Raw genomic sequence first — 25,804 nt, 5'->3', positions numbered from 1 at the left:
GATCCCAAACATTCACATTGTCAAACCTTTGCCACAGTAAACTACTTTTTGAAGAGAAAACCATTTTCTCCAGGAATCACAAAATTCTAAGACATAGTATTAATACATAAACTGGCTACCATGATTTCATGTTTAGTTTAGAAGTGACACCTTAAAAAGTCAGATACCAGAAAAAGCAGGTCACAGCCACAACAAGGGATTCATAAAAAAAGAAAAATAAATAGAAGTCAATTTATTTGCATGTGGTACAGCAGAAAATAACATTTGGTCTTTGAAACTTCCTGTACCTCAGGGTGTTGATGGCAGCATGCAAAAGGCTTAAACCTCTTGTTACTGAAGGAGGAAACAAAAAGCATTATTTGTCCTATGGCCAAGGAAAAGAGGGCCAAGAATGTTTTTGATTGCTTGGCTGACCCACTTTTTGTAATGCAGATGACTGCTTGCTGCTCATAAACTTCACCTATCTTGAAGAGAATTACCAGAATAGAGCTTATGAGGTTGGAGGAACTTGGGAGATGCCTGCTTGACTGCGGGTGAGAAAGACAGGTAGATTAACTTATAAATTAGAAATACAGGTAAAATATCTTACATGTTAACCCTAGAGTTAACCAGGAACCTGAGTCAACAATCAGTTCTCTGTGATAGCTCAGTGGAAACTCTGAAAGGCATTAGCCCTGCAGTTACCACTGCTTGGAGATAGTAATGACCAGGAGGAGTATTTCACTTTAAGTGGAACTGACCATTCAGAGGGAGCTCTGCTGCTTTGAGTGATTGCAGAACATGAAACATACAATGTCTTTTTCTGTAGGCTTGAAAACTTTGGTAAATTTGGAGGGACTGTAATACTCTTCATCTGATCAACTAACACAAGATGGAGGAATCAATGAGCTTTAGGGTAACCAACCTATTTTCTTTTTCTGAGGTAAGCAAGGATATTCCCAGAAGTATGCTAACCCTGGTCTGGCCTAGGTAGGAATCAGGATGGATAATAGAGCTTTTAATGTCTTTTGCCTTTGCATCTGAGCTGCACTCTCAGTGCTGTACTGTGGTGGGCACACAAAGGACATAGCTCTAGGTGAAGGAATGATGATCACACAAAAAGTGACTTGAGAATGCCAGGTGTATTACATTTGATGGGATAGTAGACTGGTGAAAAAGAGCCTTTCTTACAGCCTTCCTCTGCTTTTTGCTGCTTGCAGTGTTGTCAGCAAGCCTCACTGGTTTGGAAGGAGTGGAGATGAGCTGCCAGTTGCTGTTTCTCATCTCGTGGGTTTGAAGAGCTGTTTCTCACTGACACTGGCCTGAACACTCATTCCTGGGGTAACCGCAACAGGATTTTCCAGAGCAAAGGCCACTAAAACACTGTCTGCAGTGCTTGGGGAAAGCTACAGAATGGAAACTGGGATGGAGCCTGATACTCCATCTGTTTTAGTAACAGTGTCTTGAGCTGAGAAGGAAAATGCATGCAATTAATACATTTAAATTTACTGGTATTTTTTCTTGCTTTTAGTTCTGAGAACAAAGGGCTAGTTCATGGTGAGGAGTGAACCCAAAACACCGAAGTATAGACTAGAAACTTTGGTTAAATAATTTCTGTTAATCAACAGAATAATCTTTGTAAATTCAACTGTGTAAGGATCAACCTTGTTCGCATCTCCTTAGCCTCCCTTCAGCCCACTTCCTGGATTAGCTTCTATTAATTCAGCTGTTACTCTGCTTTGAGGTACTAAATTAACTTTGAGCTCTTGTGTAAGAAAGAAGGAAGTAGGCAGGCTCCCCTGTGGTGTGACAGTGGGAAAGAACTGAAAAGACATGAATGTGCAAGTTCTGCTGTTTGTGAAGACAGACTCTTTTTCTTCATGTTATGTATTAAGTATTTAAGATGGTTAGTTGGCAGGTACACCTTATCTTCAATGATATGGAACTATACAGCTTGTACCATCTGGCCCTGAGACTGTCAGCACTGAAAAATCTGATTGTGACAGAGCTGCAATAGTCAGAAAACACATTTCCTTTTCCCCAGCTGACTCTCAGTAGTCTGATCTTTGGTAAATGTCAAGTGTGGGGTTTTAATTCTGAGTTTCCTGGCTCTCATGTACCTTCTATTTTAACCAGCTTCAGACATGACTACTGGTAGAGTTTTATCATGTGCTAACAACAAGAGGCTGATAAAGGGGAGCGTAGTACACACTTAGAGACTTGCCCTAAATACTACAGGCAAACTTTATCTTTTTGCTGATAACGCAGTTCATAAGGAATAAAGATTACAATGTGTAGACTACAACGGTGGTGGTGCCAGCACCGCAGGAGCTCCTCATTCTGGTGAGGGAGAGGAGGGAAATGAAGTTCAAAGATTTGGCTGCCCACCCAGTATGACAAATAGAAACTGGTAAGCTGTGTATGTTTGTTAATGAGTACTACAGCTTCCTTGGCAGTTCTGTTTGCTGGAGCTCCTTGCTTTTCCAGGAGCCAGTGGTGTTCCCCACTGCCAGAGCTTTTCTAGTAGCAGAGACCTGGCGTGATCCAGTGGGGTGAAATCACAGAGATGGCTGTTTTCTGGATGCTGTAATATTGCATGTGCTCTCAGGGCTACATAGAGCAGATCTGGTGATGTTTTGAATTCCTCAGCTCAGCTCCAGCTCTAATCCCTGCAAGGAAATGAAGGGCTGGCGTGCTGCTTTCCAGGTCACAGAACACCCCCAGAGAGGGAGGGATAGTTCTTGGGGACACATACAACTGGCAAGAGGTAGCCTAGCACTAGAGCAGGGCCCAGTGTTAGCTACAGCTCAGGGTGTAGGTAGGTTTGCATCTCCACTTGGGCAGTGACCCCAAATGCCCAGGCCTGGCTCAAGAGACACTGTAAGGGCGAGGCAGAGTCACTGCTGTGCCTGAAACACAGATCCAAAGGCTCTCCCTGTGGAGACCTTTCCCAGCTCAAGCCTGCAAGAAAAACAAAGCCCTCTTGGCAGCCACAGAACTTCAAACTGATTTCCCCTTCTTTTAGTGACTTCCTCCTAAACACATCAGTTTGCCCTCAGTAACTCTGAAGTCCAAAGGCTCTTGGAAAAAACTCCCAGCTCCTTCCCAGTCTCTCTCACAGCAGGCGTGCCAAAGAGCCCAGGTAGCTCTCCCCTGGCAGCACTCATTCCCGGCAGGTCGGCCTGCAGCTTTCGTCCCGCCTGCCCAGACGGCGGCAGGGCGGATCCCTGACCTACGCCCCGGGATGTCTGGCTGTGCTCTGCGCTGCGTGCTCTGTGCTGGAGGAATATCCAGCGCTTGTCCGCCACGCTCCCTGCAGCCCTGCTAAAGAGACTCAGGATGTCTGTGTCGGTCCCCCATAAATGTCCTTGTCACCACGCCTGCTGTGGCTGTGGCAGCACACACCGACCGTGCCAGGTGCCGAAGCGATGGGATGCCCCAAACTGAGCGTGGTTTGTACCCCGCTGCCCAGTGGGGTTTGCAAAGCTTCCGCTCTGCCGCCTGCTGAAACTCCCGGTGGGAGCACATGGAGTCCTCGGTGCACATCTCCTCCGTGAGCTCTGCAGGCCCTCGCAGGAAGGCTGGCAGCTTGTGTTCCGCGTGGGAATTGTGCTGGTTTTTTCCTCTGCCCGCGCTATGATGTCTGCACCTGCGGCGCCGCACTCATCACTGCTCAGGGCCCGGCTAGGCTGCGCCTCTGCAGGGCGGCGGTGCACAGCGACCAAGCGCTGAGCGCCCTGTGTGCCAGGCACGGGATAGCGCCGCTGCCTAAGCTCGCCAAAACCCCTCCCCTCGGAATGCAGAGAGATAAACCCGAGCTAAACGCCCTCTGAGGAAAACCCGGCTGGAAACATTTTGAAATCCACCCGCCCCCTTCCCACCCGCAGCCCCGCGGGGCCGGGCCAGGCCTGCGCAGCCGCTCTGGGCGCCTCAGGGAGGGGCCGCTGCTGCCGCCGCTGCCCGACTCCTTAGCTTCCTAGCTTCCCGGCTCCCTTTCAGCGCTGGCCTTCCCAGCCCAGCTGCGCTGAGCTCGGGGCTCTCCGGTCACGCGTGCCTGCCCCCAGCCATGAGGCTTCTGCCCGCTTCCCCTCGCCCTTCGGCGGCATCGGGGCGGGAGGGCCCTCGCTGGCCCGGCAGCAGCGTGGAGGGCCCGCGGCGCGGCTGTGCGAGTGCGGCCCGGCCCGAGGCAGCCCTGCCGCGCTTTTGACTTCCCCCGTGTTTCCACTCCGTCCTCCCCTGAACTCTGGGTGCCCTTGGGCTGCTGCGGTGGCATTTCCCCTCAGGAGGTGGCGCAGCAGCCGTGGCCGGGCCGCGAGGTGCTCGGGCTTTGGCCCGCGCCATTCTCCTGGCTCGCACCATGCCCTGTGTCACCCTTGGGGTGCTTCACTGCCAGGGGAGGGGTTTTTGAAATAACGCGTGAATATTGCCTGAAGGAAAAGGGAAAGAAACGAGGCCGGGAGGAAGAGAACCCCCTCACCTGCTGAGCAGGGCAGCTGGTAAGGCCGGTGCTTCACATCCTGCTGTATCCATCACATTGGGCAGTAATGCTGCCTGCCGGGCAAGCCTGTGCAGGACAGGCCTTTGGGACATTCCTGGTATCTGTGCGGTGCCATCGGTTGAGGGTGGCCCAGAAAAACATCCAGTTCCTGCCTCTAGGTATGCCTGTCCTGGTTGCTCACTGAAAATAACCCAGGTAATGGCAAAGGAAACAGGATTTGCGTTTTGTGACGCTGTGTTGGGTGGGTTTTGTGGCCCTCTTGAAACACATTTCCTGGTTGAGGTTTGACAAAACAGGCTGCTGACTTCAAGACAGCCCTAGATAAACCTGTTGGGGAAATACTTGCTCTCCACAGGAGGCAGGGAAGGTTGCCAGCTATTCCTTGCTTCTCTCCTTGGTGGGTTTTGAACAAACAGCCCATCTGGCAGCTTCTTGTAAAGTAAATCTTGCCTTTACTTCTAGGATGTGCCAGCCCCTTTCCTGGAGGTATCCACTGCTGGCGAGAGGTTCAAGGGCATAACTAGATGTACTCTTTCTGATTCCTAGAAGAAACTTTTCCTCTGAACCAGACCCAAGAAACAGTGGCATATGTGATGAGTGGCTGTTGACATTGGCTAGCATATGCACTTTGAAAGGTCACCCTGTCCATCTGCCAGATCAGCTGGCCCAAAGCATCTGACTGACCTGTTTGTTTCATTCCAGCAGTCTGGAGCTGACAAACCATGAAGGAAAAATAAGGGAATCCTGAAGCAGCAAGAGAATGTTTGCTCCTGGCCTTTGTCCAGAGAGACTGTTTGCACATCAGTGCTCTCTCTTACCAGGCATGGCACAGAGGAAATAGTGAATCTCCTTCATTTGTCTGAAGGCCCAGGGCTGAGCCTTTTCTCATAAACACCATGAGCTGTGGTCTCACCATCAGCTTTGGGGTAGGACTGCTGTGTACCTGCCTTAGAAGGACTAGAGGGAGCTAATCCAGAAGAAAACTTATTTTTTAATACCGCTTGGTTTTATCTGAGCCTGATCAAAACATGGTTGCACATGTTGTTAGTGCTGTTGTGGCAAGATGGGAAGGGGAGCAGCACAGGCACCTGGCAGAGACATGCAGGGCTGCTGCAGCTGCCATCAGTGACAGCCTTAAGCTGCTGTGGTATCACACCAGCAGCTCCTATTGCTGTAATTTGCCATTTGCCCTTGGAGGGATAGAATTCATTTGGCTTGTGGTGTGTGTTTTTGGGGTTTTTCCAGACCAGTGAAGGGTATAGGTAGTTTAGTTCTTTAAAATACCGTTCTACTTTAAAGTAGCACACATCATAAACACAGTATTTGAGGAAAGTTTTCCCTTCTCTTTATTCCTCATGCACAGATCATTTATATTTTGGTGCATGAAGAGCAGTAGAGGAGAAGTTTCCTTCTGTTGGGGGAAGATGGTTGTGTACTTTGTTTTGTTTTTAACCTTCCACTGCCTTTTTCCTGGAGTCTTTCTGTGAGTGCACAGACCTTTTCCTTCCAAGGCAAAGCAGCTGCTCTTCTCTGGTATCACAGCCATCATCTCCCCCTCTCTTCATCAGTGAGTTGGCCAGCATTTTGCAAAGGTCAGAGGTGTATCTTAGATAAAAGTTTACTCAGCACAGAAGCACCTAAGGAATTCTGTTATTTTTTTTTAATCTGCCTGGAGGTATTTATATTTCAGTACTAATGCATTCTGGGGATTACCTTGCCCACTGTGGCTGTCATATTCCTTACTGATAACACCCCCAAAACAAGCATATGTTGTCTTAATTTTATAGAAAAGAAGATAAATGTAAGCTTACAGGGCCACAGGCCATTGCCTGACCACCAGCTCTGGATCCTCTCTCTTGTCACTCTTACCCCACCAAGTTTTTCTCACTTCACTGCTCTTCTGCCCCAGACACTCATGTGACTGGAACATTTTAGACCCATTCTCTCCAAAAGAGTTGCCCATTCACTGTAACGCTTGGTGTGGAGCTGGGTGGCACCAGCCCTCCCCAAATGCTGTGTGTTCTTTCCCTCTGTGGTGGTGAACTGGTTGAGGAAGCTTGATAAAAAGGTGTTTGGATGAGGGGATGCTTCAACCAAAGCTTTCCAAAGTGCTGAGCACTGATGATATAACACAGCTGCCCTGGTGTCTCCATGCCAGGAAGTGTTTGCCATCCCTGTGAGATTGAAGTTACCAAGTTGTAAGATGCTTTTTCTTTCTGCTACTGAACATAAGCCAGGAGGGATTGGCTTAACCTGAGTCTTGTAGCAGCATCAGTGGAAAGGTACCCTGTAGAGCATGTCTCCTTTTAAATGGCACACAGAGGACACCCTGAGGGGAATATGCTCCATGGCTTCCTAGTTTTGGGGCCTGAGGCTGTACTTCTGGGAAGCCTCTAGGAAAGTCAGATTTATCGTGGTCTCCTAGTTATCCTACTTAAGGCTGAGGGCTCTTATGCTCTTATCTATGGGGCTTGCTCTTCCTTCTTTACATCTTTAAATTTATTTTTATTTTCTTAATTGAAGTATGATTATGCTAGAGCAGCTCCTGTCATCTCATAAAGCAGTACAAAAATGCCAAATTATTTATGCTGACTTCTGCTTAGATTTTCATGCTCTAAAAAGCCAGCTGAGTCTCATTTCTGTCTGCAGTGGGACCATGGAAGAAAAGGAGATGTCACCGAGTCACACCTCAGAGAGCAGCATTTTGGACCTCCCCTCTGTTTGTGACCTAGCAGAGCACTTTCTGCCTCCACACAGCTCTGAGAACAGCCAGGAGCTTTATCCTTCTGGGGATGTTTTTCCCTCTCCACCCACAGGTAACAGCTTCTGCTTCTCCACATGCTCTTTCTTTAGCCAGTGCTTCATCTGTGTAGGCAGTGTGTTGCTTGACTGAGTCACTGCAGTCTGATACTGGTGCACCTGCCTGTCATAAACCACAATTTTAGCAGAACTGCAGTCTGCTCCAGCTGGACACACACAGTGGGAACTGTGGGTTGATGGGACACAGGAGAGGAGCTCAGAGGATGCTGTCAGCTGCTAATGTTCTGCAACACTCTTCATGTTTAACGTGTTCTCAGAAGGACAACTAATATGTCCTTCAGACATCAGGAGTAAACACTGTCACAAATTACCACAGTCAGCAGGAAGAGTTTTTAAACTTTTCCTTGTGTTTTTCATGTGCTCATCACATGCTCAGGATGTGGCCTCATTATCCTATTACTTTAATAATAATAATAACTGAGTCTTTGTTTGTGCTAATGACAATAGTGTGGTGAGGACTGCTTCAGTTCAACTCCTCACTTGAAACAGGACTGACTTCTGCAGAAGTAGCATTTTAGGTCCCACTACTCCAGATTCTTAAAAGTAATGATATAAATTGTTTATCCAGAAGATAAGGGACAGCTGGCAAGAAATGTGAGATCAAAATATGCTGGCCCAGTGGCAATTCTTGCCATATATTCATGCTGGCTGGAATGAAGGTTCTAGTGATTATGTTTAATATTGGGGGGAAAATAAGTTCTGGTCAACAAATGATGTGTAGAGAGGATTTGTCAAGACACCTGAGTGGGTAAAATGTCACTGACAACACTTCTTGTTGCTTTAGAATCTTAAGTAGTGTAAAAGTAGGATTTGGCTCCTCTTCTTACTCTGAAGTGGTTTTCTGTGGCCTGCTTCCAAGAAATTAGCTTGAAATTCAACAGGTGAGTTTCTTGCAGTGGGAATGGCACATGTGCTAGACCGGTGAGCAGTGGGATCTACCAACTGACCTCTCTCAGCTGATGCTGACTGGTTGCCTGTGCAGTTGCCTTCAGCTCTAGGTGTGGGACATCCAGAACTGTAATGGAATCTGCCAACAGCAGAGACCAAGCCTTGCTTTGGTTTTTCACACAGACCAGGAGGTCACATGTCTTATCTTAATAATGATGGGAATCTTCTGCTGTTAACCTCTGCTTTAAACCACAACACATCACATTCCATGATCCTTGTTGCACTGGAGCAATAGCATGTCTGGTTTGAGGTTTTGCTTTATTTTTGTGTGTAAGAGTAGTGACCAGCACTGCAAGGAATGTCCTGAGCCAGCCTTTTCCACTGTCATGGGAGAGGAGCATGGAGAAGCTGCTCTGATAGTGAGACAGGCTGTAAGGCATTTGTCTACTCAGGTTTCACAAGGCCTGTGTGGAAGGTATGAAGCAATCCTGGGAGCTGTGAGCCAGTTCCTGGGATGTGTTGCTCAAACACCATTTAGTGTGGCTCAGGGCAGCTGGCCCTGATTGCTTTGTTGAATGGGACACATGGAATAACTGCATGACCACTCGGCAGCCCCAGGAATGTCTGAGGCTTAGTGGGAGCAGCGCATGCGGAAATGACAGTGCTGGGGAAGTGTTTGTGGGGCCTGTGTGGAGCAGGCAGCTGAAGCTCAGCACCAGGGTACACTGAGAGGCCACATCCTGCCTCCTGGCTGTCCCCAGCACCCCCTGTGCCAAGTGGATTCCAGGTGTGCTGGGGAGGGCAGATGTGGCCCATGAACCCTCCCCTTCATTGCTTGTTGTAGAGACTGCTCACAACTGAAACAGTTAGCAGTAACTGTGGGATGCTCTCTGTGCTCCTGGAGTGAAATAATCCAAGTGTCACAGGATAACCAGTTCATGCTCTGAACATCTTGGCTTTTTTCTCCTCACAAAACATCATACCAATATACATACCCACCTAAACTCTCTCTTTTGATGCAACTTCAGCATTCCAGCCCATTGAGTTGGTCACTGTGACAGAAGAGAGAGGAAGATGGTTTTACAAACAATCTGCTCATGTCAGATCTTCTTGGAAAAGCAGGTTCTGTCAAATGTATCCTGGGAAAGGAAGTTCCCATGTTTGTTTGTTTTGTCACGAGGCATTGAGAGCTGCTGCTGTGGCACTGTGTAAGTGGGAAGAGTGGGAGTGGCTGTGGGTTGCACCCCACAGTATGACCAAAAGATTGGGACTTGGGCAGGATGGATGAGGATCTTCCTTAGTGATTCAAAAGCATTTCCAAAAGGCCCACAGGTCTCTGGGAATGTGGCAGCTTCCTTAGGAATGAAACAGACTGACAGGACAGGCTGTGTTTTCTGCCATCTGCCACATGAACTGAGACTGACTGAAGTACCACACCATCCATGCCTCAGGAGGTGGAAATGGTCATGGGGTATCCCTACTGCCTGAGGCAGCAGAAACAGGTTTTATTAGTCTAGAGAGGCTCCATCCCTTCTAATAGCAGAAGATAGGTACTCATTAGCCATGAATACAGGGCCTTCTGAAAGCAGGCATCCCCAGGCAAGAAAACAATAGTCCTGTAGGAAGATTACTAAGTCTCTTAAATGGTTTATAAATTAGTAGTTTTGTGATTGATGTGGAAGTGAGGGTTCTGCTCTTGCAAGAGGCATTCATACCTTTAGCTTATTGTCACAGTGAGTTCAAGTGTCTAAGTGGTAATAGAAAATTAAATGGGATCAGTAAACACTTCAGTATTCTTCATCTTTTTTAATCCCATACTGGATGATAGTTTTAAAAAATGTAATTGTTTGTCATTTTTTAAATCTGCATCACTCAGTTGCTCAATACACCAGGAAGACCTTACCACTTCCTCTGGATTAAGAAAAGTTGCCAGCAAAAGTTCTTACTTGGCAGGCAGCACTCAAGTGTGTGTGTGTGTGGGAAAGCCTTAAATCAGGGCACTGAACCAGAGAGTACCAGGGACAGTGGAAAAATACTATTTACCTGGAAAAATTACAACCTAAGGAAGTGTTAGAGAATAATCAACAGGTGTGCTCTACAAATTGGGAGAGCACAGGGTTCTAGGCTCTGCCTGCCCATGCTCTGTGGTCAGGCAGAACTGGATTTCCCACTGCAGCCCTGGAGAAATTCTCCTAAATTTGGAAGCAGCATTTGAGAGTTCAGCTGTGGAATCATGCCTGGGAGACTGCCTGTTTGAAGCATGGGCAAAGCTCAGTCCCATCTCCTTGCATGGCCCTTCCTAGGGCTTGTGATCTTGGGCAAATGGGCCTTCCTGCTTGTCCTGTAGCCTCCATCGCTTTTTCTCTCTAATGAAAAGCAGTGGAAAAGCTGTGTTCTAAAATGGATGGGTGGACAGGGTCACCCAGTGGAAGAAAATGGTGTGTCACAGAAACAGGGAAAATAAAAGAAGGGTGGCAGAGTTTCCTGTAGGCTTGAAGAGACCTGCAAATATCTAAAAGCTGACTGGCTTTTTTTAAAAAGCAAAATAATTAAAGAGGTGTTCAACCTTTAGTTGCCTCTCCAAAGACACTTTTGTTCCTGCAGTTTGTTTCAAGTTTGAGCCCAGGCTTACCTTTAGTTATTTTCCATGGGCTTCCCTGACCTCTGTAGTGCAAGGAGAGTCCCAGGCTGCTCCTGGCTGTGGTTACTATTCCTGGTTGATCCTTAGTGTTGGTACACAGTGAGAAGTCAGCTCAGGGAACTGGCCCAGCTTCCTGGGCAGCCATGTGAATATTTGTGTGGATGAAGTGGGGACAGCTCCTCTTCCTGGCAGCAGCACAGGTACAGCCAAGATCCAGTGCTCTGCAATGTGTCTTGGCTTTCACAGGGGTTACAGCCTTTCCAGGATGGTGGTTTCTGAAAAATGTTGGGCTATGAATCTCTTCTCCCTTGTGGGTAGCCAGGCTGTAGGTTCTCTCTGATCAGTTTTGGGGTGTTGCAGGCTTTCTTCAAAAGCAGTCCATTTGGAACAGGTCATGAGAGCTTGGGGGAAATGGGACAGAACATTTCACTGGGGACTCTCTGGCTTCAGGCACCTCAGTTAGCCTGGGCCACAGCACTGCTGCTGAACTTGCCACTCAGATCAAGGGGACAGCTGGTCACAAGGTTAGCCCAGGTTAAAGGCAGGGGTTTTGGACTGTTCCAGTTGCTTTCTGGGTTTTCAGGTAACCAAGCAACTATGTTAAAACAAAGCAGGGATTTTCAACAAGTTAACACAGCTGTCAGTTTTACAGGCAATTGGGATTCCTCTGGAAAAAAAATGCTACATGTTCTCAGTGAATTTACATGCCCAGTTTTGTGGTGAGTTGCTATGTCTTTTATTAGCAACTGAGGAGTGGTGCTGATGTTGGTGCATGTGTTCTGACTTGTCCTTAAATGCTCTCTACCTTAAATACTCTCTGCCATGTCCTCTGGCCCATCAGGTGTTACTTAATCTGTTTTGCAGAAGTGGGTTTGTGTTTACTGAAGAAGTCCAGCATGGCTTCTGCTTTTCCTGCCTGGGAATTGTTCACAAGTGTTGATGTAGAGGCTGAAAATGAAAGGAGTGTGTTTGGTCACATCAGCAGCAACCTTTTAGGGCTGGCTCTTGGTGGGTGCTGGGAGGTTCAGTTCAGCCCAGAACTCAGTGCTCACTGCTTGGTGTAGAAATTACAGCTTGGCTGTCTGAGCTGCAACTGCTGCCAAAAGTTGCCAAATTTCCAAAACGGATTTTTTGTTTGGCTAAAGACTTTTATATAATAGTCCCTTCAAGAAGTCTGTGTAACTTCATAAATCCAAAAGGTGTGTGATGTTTTAAATCACTTTCAGACTGAGCCACAGCTGAGTTAGAAAGGGCTCATAAGTGAACTCCAGGTCAGATACAGAAACTTCTGATAGTCTCCTTTGCCTAAAAAAATATTGATCACACTGAGAATATTTTAGTTTTTGGTTTGCTTAGAAGGTTAAGGGAGGGCTGCTGTTCACAGGTGCTTTGTGATGTGCAGAGTTTTCTTTGACTGCAGAAGTTAACATGCAAACCCACTTCAGTTTGAGCTGTGGTCCCAAACAGAGCTAATTATTATTAACCATAGAACAATAGAATTTGTTTTTTTTTCAAAACCAGTGTGTTGGTTTGAAATTGGTTAAGCACGGTGCTTGCCTGGCTGTGATGAAGAACATAGTCCCTGTTTTGGGAATGTGTGGATTTACCGGTTTTGGTTTGTTTCCTGCTGCCCTCTAGTGCTCAATGTTACCCATTTCTGATTTCACCAGCCTGGCAGGCTTAAAACTTTAAGAGGGTTTTTTAAGTGATGCTTTTAAATCAAGTGCACTCTCAAGTATGACCAAAATGCTAGATTTTTCTTAGACTCGAGTCTTATTAAGAGGAAAAAGAAAAGCAAAATGTTTCAACGCTGGTAATTTTGTATAGATGGTGTGGGGCAGGGGACTTGAAGTGCAGCTCCACTGAAGTTATGGGCAGGCTCTTCAGTGCGTGACTCCATGGCTCTGGTGAGTTTGGCATGACCAACCCTCCAAGCATCTCTTTGTGACCCAGTTGTGTTGAGTACTGGGTGAAAAGGCAAGGTGGAGTTTATGCCAGCTGACATAAAAGGTATACAGTGAAACTGCACAGCGCACAAAAGAAAGCACTGGGAACCACTGGGTCACTGTAGGTCTTAGATCTTGTGGAAATTCATTTTTCAGGGATGTGTTACATAAAGCATCCAGCCAAAAGTAAATCCTAGAACAGAAAAAAGCAATGTTTTATTCTTCACAGTCTGAGGAAGAAAACTGATCCTTTTTGAGGAGAATTAGAGCACTATCTATACATCAGGGAAAAACTGAGACATGTGCCTTGCCTTTTAGACTTTAATGCTTCAGAGTATCTCTGTGTTCTATGAAAGTGAACAGTTTGTATTAGACCATTAATAATTAGAAATCAACTACAGAGAAAATGCTTCAGTAACAGAGACAGGGAGTTGTACTACTGCACTGAAGTTGTCTGATTGGATTCTGTGTTTCTCTGCATGAAGGGGAGTTTGGGAGTTTGTCTCTTGGGAAGGAGAACTTGTTTTGCTTCTTATTACCCTGCTTTGATTTTGATTGGTAGTAATTAACCTAATTTCCCCAAGCTGAATCTACCACGATGGTATTCAGTGAGCGATCTCTCCCTGTCCTTATTTCAACTCATGAACCTTCAGAGGTATTTCCTCACCTCTGTCCACTTCTGGAGGGGAGTGTGGCTTTGGGGGCATCCAGCCAGGGTCACGCCACCGCACCATCCGTGACAGACAGTGGGACCTGTGAGGTGTGTAGAGCTCTGTCTGCCCTCTGGTGGGACTGGAAGCTTTTAATATCACCTTGTTCTGCCAAAGTGTCAGAGTCCCAGTGGGCCATTTCTTCCTTACCTTTATCTAAATTGTCATTCCAGCCTGGACTTGTAGTTCTCTCATCACAGCTATCAATGTTTGTCCTTTGCTGTGACCTAATCCAATTCAGACTGCAGTAATGTCATTATGGTAATTGTTCCTACGGTAGCTGTGAGGCAGCTTTGTACATGTTTGTGCAAATGTTGTTTTATCTTACCAGGCCAGTGCTGTTTTATCTTACCTGTGAGCATTAATCATTTAAATGAAAAGGAATTAAATCCTGTAAATAAATGTCAAGAATTTGTTCAATGGGCAAGAATGAACAAGAGTTTGTTAAAATCTTTATTAATAATTTTTCATCCTCTGAAGTGCAGATGTGGAGTCCTTTGAGATGGAAAATTATAATTGGGAACAGAAGCCGTTTAAATAAAGGTTTTACAGGGGAATAATAAACAAATTCAGCCATCATTTGCAACCACTACAATGCCATTAAATATTAAGGGAACAATGAGCAATTTCCAAGGTAGTAAAAGACGACCTGAGGAGTTCTTCCTGACCAAGACTCACACTGGTATCAGACTGGGATGGGGGTGTCTTTGGGAAACCAGATGCTACTGGCTCTGTGAAACTGCAAATACAGTGCAGGTGTGTCTGAAGAACTGCTCCTTGCTTGAGTTCCTCCTTTATGGGTGCTTCTCTGGGCTTCCCCATTCTGCAAATACTTGCTTATCACATATGTAGTGCAAAGTTTCTCCTGTGCTTGAAGCTGCTTTTGCCGCCCTGCTCAGGCTTTTCAAAGCAATGATCTCTGTTCCTTGCCCTGGAAGTCAGCACTGGAGGGGGGGTCTATCCTGGGGCAGCTGGATGCTGGATGTTGGCACTCAACTGAGGCTGCTGGAGGCAGCAGAGTGGTTACTGAATCCTCACCCTGTAAAACAAGGATTCACTCAGGATGGTTGTCTCCACTACAATGAGCTCCTATCTGAGACATACGTGCCTATAAATTGTCTCTAGTTGGGCCCCAGAGTTTCCAAGGACAGACTGTTAACAGGGCTGTGTGGCACTGGGTGGCCAGCATGGGAGCCATGGCACAGGACAGCATTTCAGCAGATGGATAACATTCCTTGTTAGTCCCTCAGGAGCAAGACTCCAGAGTGCACTAATGGCTGTGATTGCAGTTTCACACACTGGGTTTGGTGCTCTTCCATTTTTCTGTGTATGGCTACAGGGGATCCACAGAGTGCTGCAAGCCAGGGGGTGTGGCTTTTTACAGGCAGGCAGATCAGAGATTCTTATTTCCATGGGACAGTTATTTTAGTGCAAAGCTGTAGTGGAAATTCCTCAAGTTCCATTCTTTTCTGAAACAGATAAATGCCTTGTTTAGACTCATCTGTGCAATCTTGCCCAGGCACTGCTTTTACCACCCGCTTCTGCTCAGGTGCTGGCCTTGAGCCATTTCCTTGTCGCAATCAGATTTGGAAGCCCAGGCTGATCTTGTAGAGATCCTCATCTGCTTCACTGCCCAGCTCAGCTCCCTTTAGCATTATTGTGGCTCTGTGCAGAGGTGCTGAATTGCCAATAGAAAAGATATGGGTTGAATGAAAGTGCAGGATTCAACAAAGGGAAGGAGGAAATTAGACCGTCAGGCTGAGGGAGAGATCAGAAATCCTGTGCAGAAGGGCTTGTGTTGTTTAATCACTAAGTTTTGGTTAACTCTGTCATTATTTTGAAGCTCAGGAACAATCCCTGATGTAGCTGTGGGGCTGGAAGGGTATGGGAGGATGGATAGCAATGACATCTCCATTGATGCAGACAATATTCTGCATGTGTGTGTGAGCTCATTACCCATCACCTTGGGTTACCATGTTAACTTAATGCATTTCCTCTTTTTCAGGCAAGTGATGGTTTTATATGCTGAATTCCAAGATAACCTTCCATAGATGCTTCTTACCATTGAGAAGTGACTATTGTTAAGTGTATTTGTGTTGTGTTGGGTCCAGGTGTCCATAAAGTATTTCACCAAGCAGTGTGCAGAGTGCTGGGAGAATGTCCCCTGCTTTCCTGCTGTAGTGGAGAATTTGTGTAGGCTTGTGTCTAAACAAGGATAATATGAACCAGATTTCCATGTATCTGTGAACAGTCAGTTCTCAATGTTTGAAACGTTGGGAGGCAAAGAAGTTCACTTTACTACTGTGGAGAAAAAGTGTTGGTTTCCTTTAAAAAAAAACCTAAAAAACTAAAACAAAAAAACCCTTTAGGATGTGTTTTTAGCTTTAAAACCATGCAAGAAGTTTTCATTACAAGATTGACAGACATGAGAGTTACACAAGGGACAAAGACCAGAGAGGAGAATGAGAGGGAACTCATGGGAATGAGAGTTGGTGTTCACAGAGGGAACATAAAGGGCTTGGACTATGGCTCCTGCAGACCCTCCTGTAGAGTGTCCAGTTAGACTTGTCCTGTTTATCTTTCTGCTTTTAGAAAGAGAAGCATCTTTTGTAGGAAACAATTTCAGTGAAACTTCCATTTTTTCTTAACAGCTGGAGAAGAGAAGCTACAAAACAAATCCCAAGGCCTCTAAGCCAGGGTAGTCATTTTTCTAACAAAGTGCTTCAATAATGCAGTAATACAGTTGTGAAACATTCTCATGTGTGCATGAATTGTTCTGTTTACTCTGGAGGGCAAGAACTTCTGTACAGCTGAAACACCTCCACAAAATGCCTTTTTTTTTCCTCAGGGAGAAAAGAAAGTACATGCCATGAATCCTTAGTAATTGAAATAACTGTGGAAAGCTGCAAAGGGCTGTAGCTGTTTCTATTACCTGGACATGTGTTCATGGCATCTTTTTATCAATGTTAAATTTTGTGGGGGGCTCCCAAGATGTTGGGTCCTTTCTTGTATAATAGAGTTGCTCTTTGCAGCTTGGTATTATGGTTTTATGGTAGTGCAGGTGATGCAAGAATGACCCAAGATCATTGGGTGTCAGTGCTGAGTGCTGAGCAGCCAGCAAGTGGCAAAACATGGAATGCCTGTGCCAACATCGCTGTGTAAAACCAGCACTGCCCTTCCCTGCTGTCTGCAGAACCTGCCTTGGTGTCTCAGCTCTGTCACTTAGCTGTGGGTGGTAAAGATCTGTCAAAGTGCCTTAAAAATGGCAATTTAAATAATGGGGATGTCGGGCTAGGGCAGAAGAGAAGGGCAAATAGGCTTGGAATGCCATGTTGAGGCCAGCCTGTGCCAGCCCTCTGGGATATTTCTTTGGTACACGGTGCTATGGGGTCACCCACATTAGCATCAGTACTTGGGGAGCAGAAGAACGGTGTCATTGGCCTGAAATGCAGCTGTACTGAAGCAGAGAGCCCAGGTAAATGGTGGTACAGAGCTTCCAGCAAACTCTGAGCTTCACATTTGTTCACATGCTCTGGGACATCTCACCTGCAGTCCAGCTGTGAGTGGGGTTTGTGGTTTAGAGGGCACTGTGATGTTCTGCTTATACACAATGCATAAATAAGAAATGTCACTCCTCAAGTCTCTTTAAAACCTCTTGTTTTCTTAACTCTATTAGTAAGATTTCTACCTTTTTTTTTCCTGGTCTGAGTCTAAACATGGGGATTTTGTCTTGTAATTTATCAGATTTACCTGTCCTGATACACAAAACACCTTGGTGGACCCTAATTTTGAGCACCAGTGATCAAATATGCAAGATCTGACTTTTTAATTTTCACTGGGAAGCTTTCCTTACATTTAGCTCTCTGTTATTCAGATGTTTTTTCAGATGTAGCCTGTGACTGTGTAGTAGAAGAATCAGCTGGAGTTTATTGGACCCAAAAGGCCCTGTATTGGCAGTGGTTAAAATGCAGCAACAGAAAACAAGATACGTCTGCCCTGATTGTTGTGGTCCCTTATTGCCTCTGAATTTATTCCCTGAATTGAAGCTTCTTTAGGAGCTGCTGTGAACTGGCAACAGAAAAACACATTTCAGGGAATCCTCTGTGCCTGGTGGCAGGGAGGAGAACAGAAAAGTTATACTGATGTTGCTTAAATGAGAAGCTGTGCTCCCAGGATGCTGCTTAGTGTAGAGGGCAGGCTTGCTGCTGTGAAAGGATGCAGATTGCTCCTACCCAATTTTGCCATGGCAGGTTTGAGTGAGCTGAGCAGGAGGCTGTGGGCAGGATGCCTCTGTTCCATGTGCTCAGGGTGGATGCAGTGCCTGGAATGCTGCAGGGGATGCTCCAAACCTGGGTTAAGGATGTAGAGTTTAGCAGTGCTGCCTGCCATTACCCTCTTCTGGCTGTAGGGCCTTTCTGTCTGCAGTGACGTGGCTTGGATTAATGCCAGGATTGTGAGGGTCACTGTGGTCCATTTTCCCTGGATTTGTGTGCAGTTATTTGGTCACTTCCCCTCTGTAACATCTGGCTTGTGCCACACCACATGGATTGAGCCCAGTTGAAGTGTTCCAAAGCCTCACAGCTCAGACTCCTATCACCACTTACCTGTGGGGCATCTGGCACTGAATTTAAATTAGATCTCTGTCTTAATTCAAGCCTCATTTTTCTTCTCTTTCTCTGGTTTACATCACTGAGCTCACTGGTGTGCAACTGATGAGGCTGCAGCATAAAAAATAGTGAGTCATAGCCCCTTAGTAGCAGACTGCAAGTATAAAATACAGCACACATCATCATCCACAATATTTTTTGAAACAAAACAACACAGCCCAGTGATTCAGCATCAGTGTGGGTTGCAGTACACGAGGGTTTGTCCTGGAGCCCTCCTGCATCTGATTTCTTCCTTCATTTCATGAGTTTAATAACCTCCCACCCCAATGCCCTCCCTTCTTAGATTCCATAGGAGCTGGGCCTCATATGCATGGACATCTCTGTGCCTGTGAAGTCTCCCCCCAGACAGATGGAATGCTGTCAGTCTGAGCAGTGCTGCTGCCTTTCCAGCAAGCCTCCATGCTAAGGGTTTCTCTGTGAAGGGTGGCAGGCAGCTGGTTATTTATTGCTGCAATAAGCACTGGCAAGCAAATGACAATATTTTGTGCTGTGTGCTGCTTGCTCTTCCTTTTAGCCTGCCCAGGGATTTCTGGCTGCGTTCTGTTTGTGCTCACTCTGGGTAGAGGTGGAAGCAAGGGAGGGCTTGAGCTTTGCAAGTTCACTGTGTTTTATAAATGTAGCACTGCCTGTGTCAGAGAGGTTATCTTACTCCAAAAGTTATTTGGGTTTGTGAAGAAGGTAAACCCTTTGCATTCCTACCTTCCATAAGTGCCTACAGACTGTCTTATACAGCTCTAAGTAATGAAATGATGCATGTCAGTATACTAAAGGAGTGCAGGCTGCAGTGTCTGACAGGAATAGTTTTGGGGTCTTGTGTGTGTGGTTTTTGTGGCTGTTGTTGGTGGGTTTTTTTAGTTAGTTTGTTTGTTGAGTTTTTTTTGGTTTCTTAATCTGCAAATAGGAGACAAAAACAACCAGAAAGACTAAGCCTGGGAAAACAGACAAGTATACTCTAAAGTCTTCTAGATCAATGGAGGCTTTGGTACTCTCACAGTGGTCTGTTTTTATGTGTGTATTTTAGTCTCAATGATGCAAACATTTTCTTTTTTTTTCTATTTTTAAAATTAAATTTAAGCCAGTAATGATCTCAGCAAGCCAGTAATGATCTCAGCAGGAATCCGAACGTTGGGTGTGTGTCTGTTGGATGAAAAGGAAAGGCAGTAGAATTAAAATCAGTCACTTCTTACACAACTAGTGATTAAAAACTCAATGCAAGAGGAAATCATTGAGGCCAAGAGTTTAGCAGTGAAATAAAGGTGACTTTGCACTGATGTGGATAATAAGAACAAGCTCACTCAGTGTTTCTTGCTGATACAAATGTTGCTGAGCTATTGAATACATCTGATGGTGTTTCAAGGCTTTTATTAATCTCCATGTAATTTCAAGTGTCAGGTCACACCCACATATCCCCACCACGAGGTTGCCACCTAGAACAGACCACAAGTGGAGGGGACATGCCAGACTAGAAGCTGATCTAATCCTGCCTGGTACCTCCTTCCTTTCCCCTTTAGAAAAGAATATTCCTGTTCTGCAGGTGGAAAAGCTGAAACCAATGCTGTTATAGGTACAGCTCTTCCCTTCACTAGACTATACCTCTTAAATACTCTTAATTAAAAAGAAATCCTTGGATAAGATGCTCAGAATCAGGAGCAGAAGGGGGTTGTTTGACTAGAGAAGCAGGTAAGGCAGAATTTAAGGGAGGGATAATTTCTTTTGGGGTCCACAGTGTATTTGTGTATGTGTAAATTTTACAGTGGTGTTTTATTTTATTAATGAATAACCCATAGATAGATAAACCAAAACTACAGTAATTTGTACAGACCTCAGGAATATTCATCCTTAATATGCTAACCCAAAGCCTAGCCCAAGTCCTTCTGTACTATTAATACAAATTTATTTTGAATTCAATTATTTAAGCAGTTTTTGCCTATTAAGATTGCAAAGAAATGTATCATCTCTACTTCTGGTCATGGTGCAGCACAGGTGAGATCGGTTTCATGATATCTTACCATTCAGTAGCAATTTCTTGAAAGGATGAGCATTCTGCTGAAGAGCTGAATTGAAGGAGAATCTGATTTACAGAGCTACCATCTGCAATCTCAGGTTAATTTAACATTGCTCTACATTGCTGCTTCTCTAGATGTCTAATGAGGTTATTTCTAGGTTAATTTTTCTCCTGATGCAGTCTCAATTAAAATGTAAAGAAAGCAGCAGAAGTTGAAAATAAAATAACTTGAGAAGATCCATTTTGTGCTGCACCAGTGCTTTGTGGTAGGATGCTTGTTACAGCTGCTAATTATTATTTTGTATGAGGCACTTGCCTGATAGCATCTGTGTGTGTGTGTGAATCATCTGCAGAGCCTGTGACAGCATTCCAGAAGTGGAGTTAGCTCCAGTGGCTGAGACACTGAGTTTGTGCCAGTGAGTTTCATGCCTGGCTTGGATTGAATGGAAGGAAATATTAGGATTCTTAAGCCCAGAAATCTTGGAATATAAATGGAAATATGTTTGCATTGTTAAGAAATCACTTATTGCTTTTAGCTTTCAACAACCTGCTGACAGTGAATGGAGACAGTGATTTATTTCTGATGTAACTCTAGCTGGGATTTTTTTTTATTTTGAAGAATCATTCTTTTGCAGAAGATTAAAGCAAAAATGAGGTTGATAGTTGGGTGTGATATTCAGAATGAAAGCATCATGCTCCATAATTATCAACTGTGAGCTGCAAACCTCCCAAGGTGAGTTAGACCATGTGGTGAAAGAGGGAGATGGTGTGATTTTGGTAAATGAGATTCTTCATGCACCAAACAAAATGCTGGGTTTGCCTGTGCTATTCCCACACACTGCACAAAACAGTCAATCATGTAAATTCTTCAGGACTTCTCTTGTATTAACAGTACCTGGCAATGAAATATTTGTAGATGAACCTATAGCTGTTGAAGAGTTAGAATGAGGGAATATAAAACCTAGTGGTATCTCTTAGGCAATAGTTTGTCTTTAAAAAGTGCATGTGGCTGGTTTAAATACTTCAGTCTAACAACCTGCTTTGTTACATCCTGTGTTTGCCAAAATCTTTCTCCCCCATCACAGAACAAAGCCACTGTGCTGTTTCTAGATGCCAGTGCCCAACTGTGTGTTGAAGTGAGGAAGCCTGTGCTTTCTGAACAGGAAAGCTCCACAGTTTCCCCTCTCTTGATCCTTCTGTCAAGAAAACAAACAAACCAGTTTAACCATTTCTTAATATGATTTCAGAAGGAAATCCTTCAGAGGGGATCTGCCAGAAGTCTCTCACCTATTGACTACAGCCAGAATTTGCCTTTCCAAAGTGGTGCTAAATGAATGTGTAGGGATCAAACTGAGCCAGATGCTCTTGCATCAGAGACACATTATTTCATGGCTGTACGATTGGAACTAGAGCCAAATTGGCCTCCTTAGAAATACTGCAATTCTATGTGCCACAAGATCCTGCTCATCTCAGTTCCTGTGGGATCTTGGAGCAGGTATTAAGGCAAGAGTGATCCCAAAACAGTGGGATGGTCAAATTTGAGGGAACACAGGAGGCTTTCTTTGGTTTAGCAGCCTCAGTGAAGGCATTTACTTGAACCTTCCAAGCTGTTTGAAGCCCTGCCAGGCAATAGCTGGGCCCTCCCTTTCTCCTCACCCCTCAGACAGACCTCTGTAGCTTTTCTGAGCCAGTAAGTTATTAGCTGCTGCAGCAATCTGGTTGCCTCACTTGATTATTGCATGAGAAAACAATCAGGCTTCGCTGCTGTTTTGGAAGCTGTTACATCTGGTAATGTGTCTGGGGTTTTCCATTTGCAAAACACTGTTGATTGCCAATTTGAAAACAGTTATTTCTGGGACCCTTGTGTTCCTGTGGATTTTACTTGTCTTCAGGACACCACAGTATCTCTGATTGCTCTTGCTGTAGTGACAAATGAAGTGACAGAAGTGACTATGCTGATTTAACTCTTGGTTTGTTTTTTTCTATAACACTTTGCCCAAAACCATCCATGTCCTCCCTCTGTGAGTGTTTGTGTGAACATCTCTGGTCTCATTAACATTCACGTGAGTATTGCCTAAAGCTCAGTGCAGTCTTTAAAACGTGTCACTGTTCAAAATGCGCTCTGGTGCATGTTAAGTCCTGCTTAAAGGCAAAAAACTAAGGCAAAGGCAGTGCAGTAAATCACCTGGTACACCTTAGCTATACCTTGGTACAAAGAGCTCTCTTGGGGAGAGCATGTGCATCCAAAGGAGATGCAATTTGTATGGCTTCATATCCTGGATAGCTCCTGAAATCCTACTGCTCAGGGCCCATCCACTTGATGTGGAGGATAAAGTTCATTCAGGAGATTAATTGGAGTAAATAAAACCTAAGGCACTTTTTCTGTCTCCACAGAGCTCCAGACTTTAAATGCCCTGCAAATGAGGATTGTGGGGATGGATGCTTTCTTGCTCTAGTCAGCAGTGATCTGGGAAACTGCATTGGGAAAGTTAATATGGAGATGTTGGCATCTCTTGCTGAACACTCTTTCAAGTCTGTGGATTTTTATTTTTCAGATTATTGTTACCTAGATGTTCTGCTCTTGGGTTAATATTGCAGAATGAAATAGCACATTAGCTGTAAGAGAATATTTTATTAAAATACTTCTTAGCTTGTTTCCTGAAACTTTTCAAATATTCTCCCTTTCATATATGCTCAGTAATCTGTTCATCTTTTTTCATAATATTTTTAATATTTTTACAAAACTGGGGAGTGTTTGGGGTTTTTTAAAGGAAATTAAATTCTGTTTTTAGCTAGGGACTTTTCATTAGACTCAGTCTGCAGCATGTGTCTCCAGCATCAGTATCAGCCTGATACTGGGCTATAATTGACTTTTGCATTCTGTCTGAGCAGAGTTCACCTCAAAACCTAAGATCTGAGGGAAAAAGTAATTTGTGCAGATGCTCTTCATAAAACAAAGACAGATTAAATCTGGAGCTGTCACAGAATTGCTCTTACAGATGCATCTGCTGCAAAATAATTACCTCTCTTGAGCCCAGTAAGTTAATCAGTGTCTCTTGTTTGTGTCTGCAGTGAAAACAATTAAAAGCTCATTTCCTGGTTTTTAGGTAAACCTACAGATTCTCTGATTTTTAGGGGTAATTAGATTTATTTTGATGTGTATCACAGTCCAAAGTGTTCCTGTTGGACAGCTAGCTGTCTGTAATACAATTGTAGCCAGGATGTAATTTCTTTTCAGTCACTTTTTTTCCTTGGGATGGTTTTTGCTAAAGAGTTGAAAATCCTTTTGTCTCCTCTTATGTAAATTGCACTTTAAAAGCTTAGGGTTCTTTGTACAATCATGAGAAATGCCATTATTTATATTTATTTAGTACTTCCTTTAAATTAATTTTTTGCAATATCAGGAAATTTCTCTACTATAGCTGAGAAAATAACCACTGATCACTCACAAGCAGTGAGATGTGTGCACCAGGTGCAGGTGGGTGGAGAGGGACCCCAGTAAGATGGGCAGTGGGTGTTAGAAAGTAGCCACTGACACTGGCACCTAATGCCTCTCTGCAAGGCAGCAAATGATGCCTTTCTCCCTGCTTTGCACAGTCCCTGCTCCACCAGGACAGATCACTCCTTTGCTGTCTTCAGACTGACTCTGCTGCCTGTAAGGTCTGTTTTGTTGACCACGAGCAGATTTAAACAACTTTTCCTGTGCCTTCTTTTCCTCATGGCTTGGCAGGAGCACGAAGTGTTGAGCCAAAGACTGGGGGGAAAAAAGCTCCAAACCTCAAAAAAACCCCAAGGTGTTTTAAACTCTGTAGGACATGATAGTGATGGTAGACTTAAAAAAGAAGTGACAAGATCACACCTAACAATTAACCTTGCATGCCTTCTTTAGGAGGGCTTCACTTTGCTCTTTGTGCTCTGCTTGAGACTTAGCACTTGTGATCTAATGCCAAAATCTGTGTCTAAAATATACCTTTTGTCTCCACCTCTGTGGGAATACCTTAATCTCTGAACTGTGTCAAAGCTGTGCTGCAGCAGACTGGCCTCTATTTTTTTGTTATAAAGAAGAAGTGACAGTAACTGCAGAGAGGGCACTAAGCCCCTGTGCAGGCAGGCAGATTTTATTTTAATTCTCAGTGGACCTTTATTTTATCCTGATTCAATTGCTTACTCAAGGACACGATTTTTTTTTGTTTGTGTGCCCTTAATGCATTAAACATTTTCCAGGTTAAGGAAGCATCAGATATATTTTCCATTGTATTAAGAGTCACAACTAAACTTCAGCAGTGACTGTGGCCAAGGGGAAGAATATGGAAGAATGTGGAATTGGGAAGTAGATTTGTGTCTAGAGTGGAGGGAATAAAAAACTCCTGGTGCTGTAAACACAGAGGTTTTAAAACCTCAAAGCTGGGGGATCTCCTCAATGTTAATTTTATTTTCTGACAGCTGTTCTTGACTTAGTTTTATTAATGGGAAATGCACATAGACACCTTTTTTGTAATTCAATAATGTTCAAGTCCAAATCACTTTTGAATATGAGCATTTTCTGGCACGCTCTTGTATATGCAGCTACACCTTCTTTAAGAGGCTCAGGTGTCTATATTCTGTGCAGAAGTGTCCTCTTGCAAAAGTGCTGAGGCTTTCAGATGGCTTGTGAGGAAATGAAAGAGATTAAGGTAGCAGGTTGTCAAGGCAATGGAACACAGATTAACTGTGTTATGTCCTCACATTGCCCACATGTGGTCTAAAAAAAACCTTTTTAAGTAGCCTTTGAAGACAAATCCCAAAACTTGAGCTGAAAAGGTTCACTGAAGCCTTTCTCTCAGAATTCCATTTTATTTAGAAATAAAACTGATGTATTTGCTGCAATCACAGAATCCAATCTGTTTGAATTACATACTCTTTAGGCCTTTTAAAACAAAATACTTGAGCTGATCATGAACTTCTTGGGATTTAAAAGAAGTTAAAAGAAAATTACCCCACAGTGTGATCTGCTAAATTATGTGGGCTGTCAAATCCCACCCACCAACCAGTGTCAAATATGAACAAGGAGACTTGAGCTTGTACTGGAACACAGCTGTCAGGAGTATCAGTGGTAAATTGCTAAACTTTCCTTTTTATTTGAAAAATGGAATCTATCTTCACTGTTAAGGATCTGTTTTATATCATACACATATCATACTTACACAATTTTATCATTCAATAAGAATGTAAATTTTCAGGAATTCATTATGTTAGATATTTGCTTTTTCATTTGAATAGGTGAATGGCCATATTAATATAGTTAATACTATTAATTATGGTTATATAGGAGTGCTAATCACTATCATTGATTTGCTGACATTTTAAAATGTGGTTGCACCTGTGTTCTCATCCAGATGACAGGAGAGCAATAGGAATTGCTAAATGCCCCAGTTACATTGGTTGCTTCACATTAAAAGAAAAGAGCTGTGCAGTTTTGGGAGTCTGATCAATAAACTGCAAATTCTGAACTTGCTGGTGTTTCCTCATATCTGCTTTTGTAGTCTCTCTAGTCCCTACTCAGAGAACAAATTCTAAACAAACACGAGCATTATTCATCTCCCTGCTCTGTGACAGTCATACAAAGACTCCCACATCGCCTTGAAAAATAGTTGGAGAGTAGTTCTTTCCT

The 25,804-nt window shown here is 44.3% G+C and overlaps 1 protein-coding gene across 3 annotated transcripts in view; it reads left to right on the top strand.

Moving 5' to 3' along the window:
• The first annotated feature begins 3,973 nt into the window (after positions 1-3,973).
• SHLD1 (shieldin complex subunit 1) overlaps positions 3,974-25,804 on the top strand; it is a 42,414-nt gene continuing 20,583 nt past the window's right edge. For all 3 annotated transcript variants that reach the window (XR_010783328.1, XR_010783329.1, XM_066546379.1), the window contains exons 1-2: positions 3,974-4,475; positions 7,127-7,293. Coding sequence is in view for 1 of the 3 variants with exons in the window: in XM_066546379.1 (XP_066402476.1) it covers positions 7,134-7,293 (160 nt within the window). In the remaining 2 variants the exon portion in view is untranslated. The remainder of the gene's footprint in view (positions 4,476-7,126; positions 7,294-25,804) is intronic.

The sequence above is a fragment of the Molothrus aeneus genome, chromosome 3, assembly GCF_037042795.1.
Source record: "Molothrus aeneus isolate 106 chromosome 3, BPBGC_Maene_1.0, whole genome shotgun sequence".
Lineage (NCBI taxonomy): Eukaryota > Metazoa > Chordata > Aves > Passeriformes > Icteridae > Molothrus > Molothrus aeneus.
This window is presented reverse-complemented; position numbering and strand designations above follow the sequence as displayed.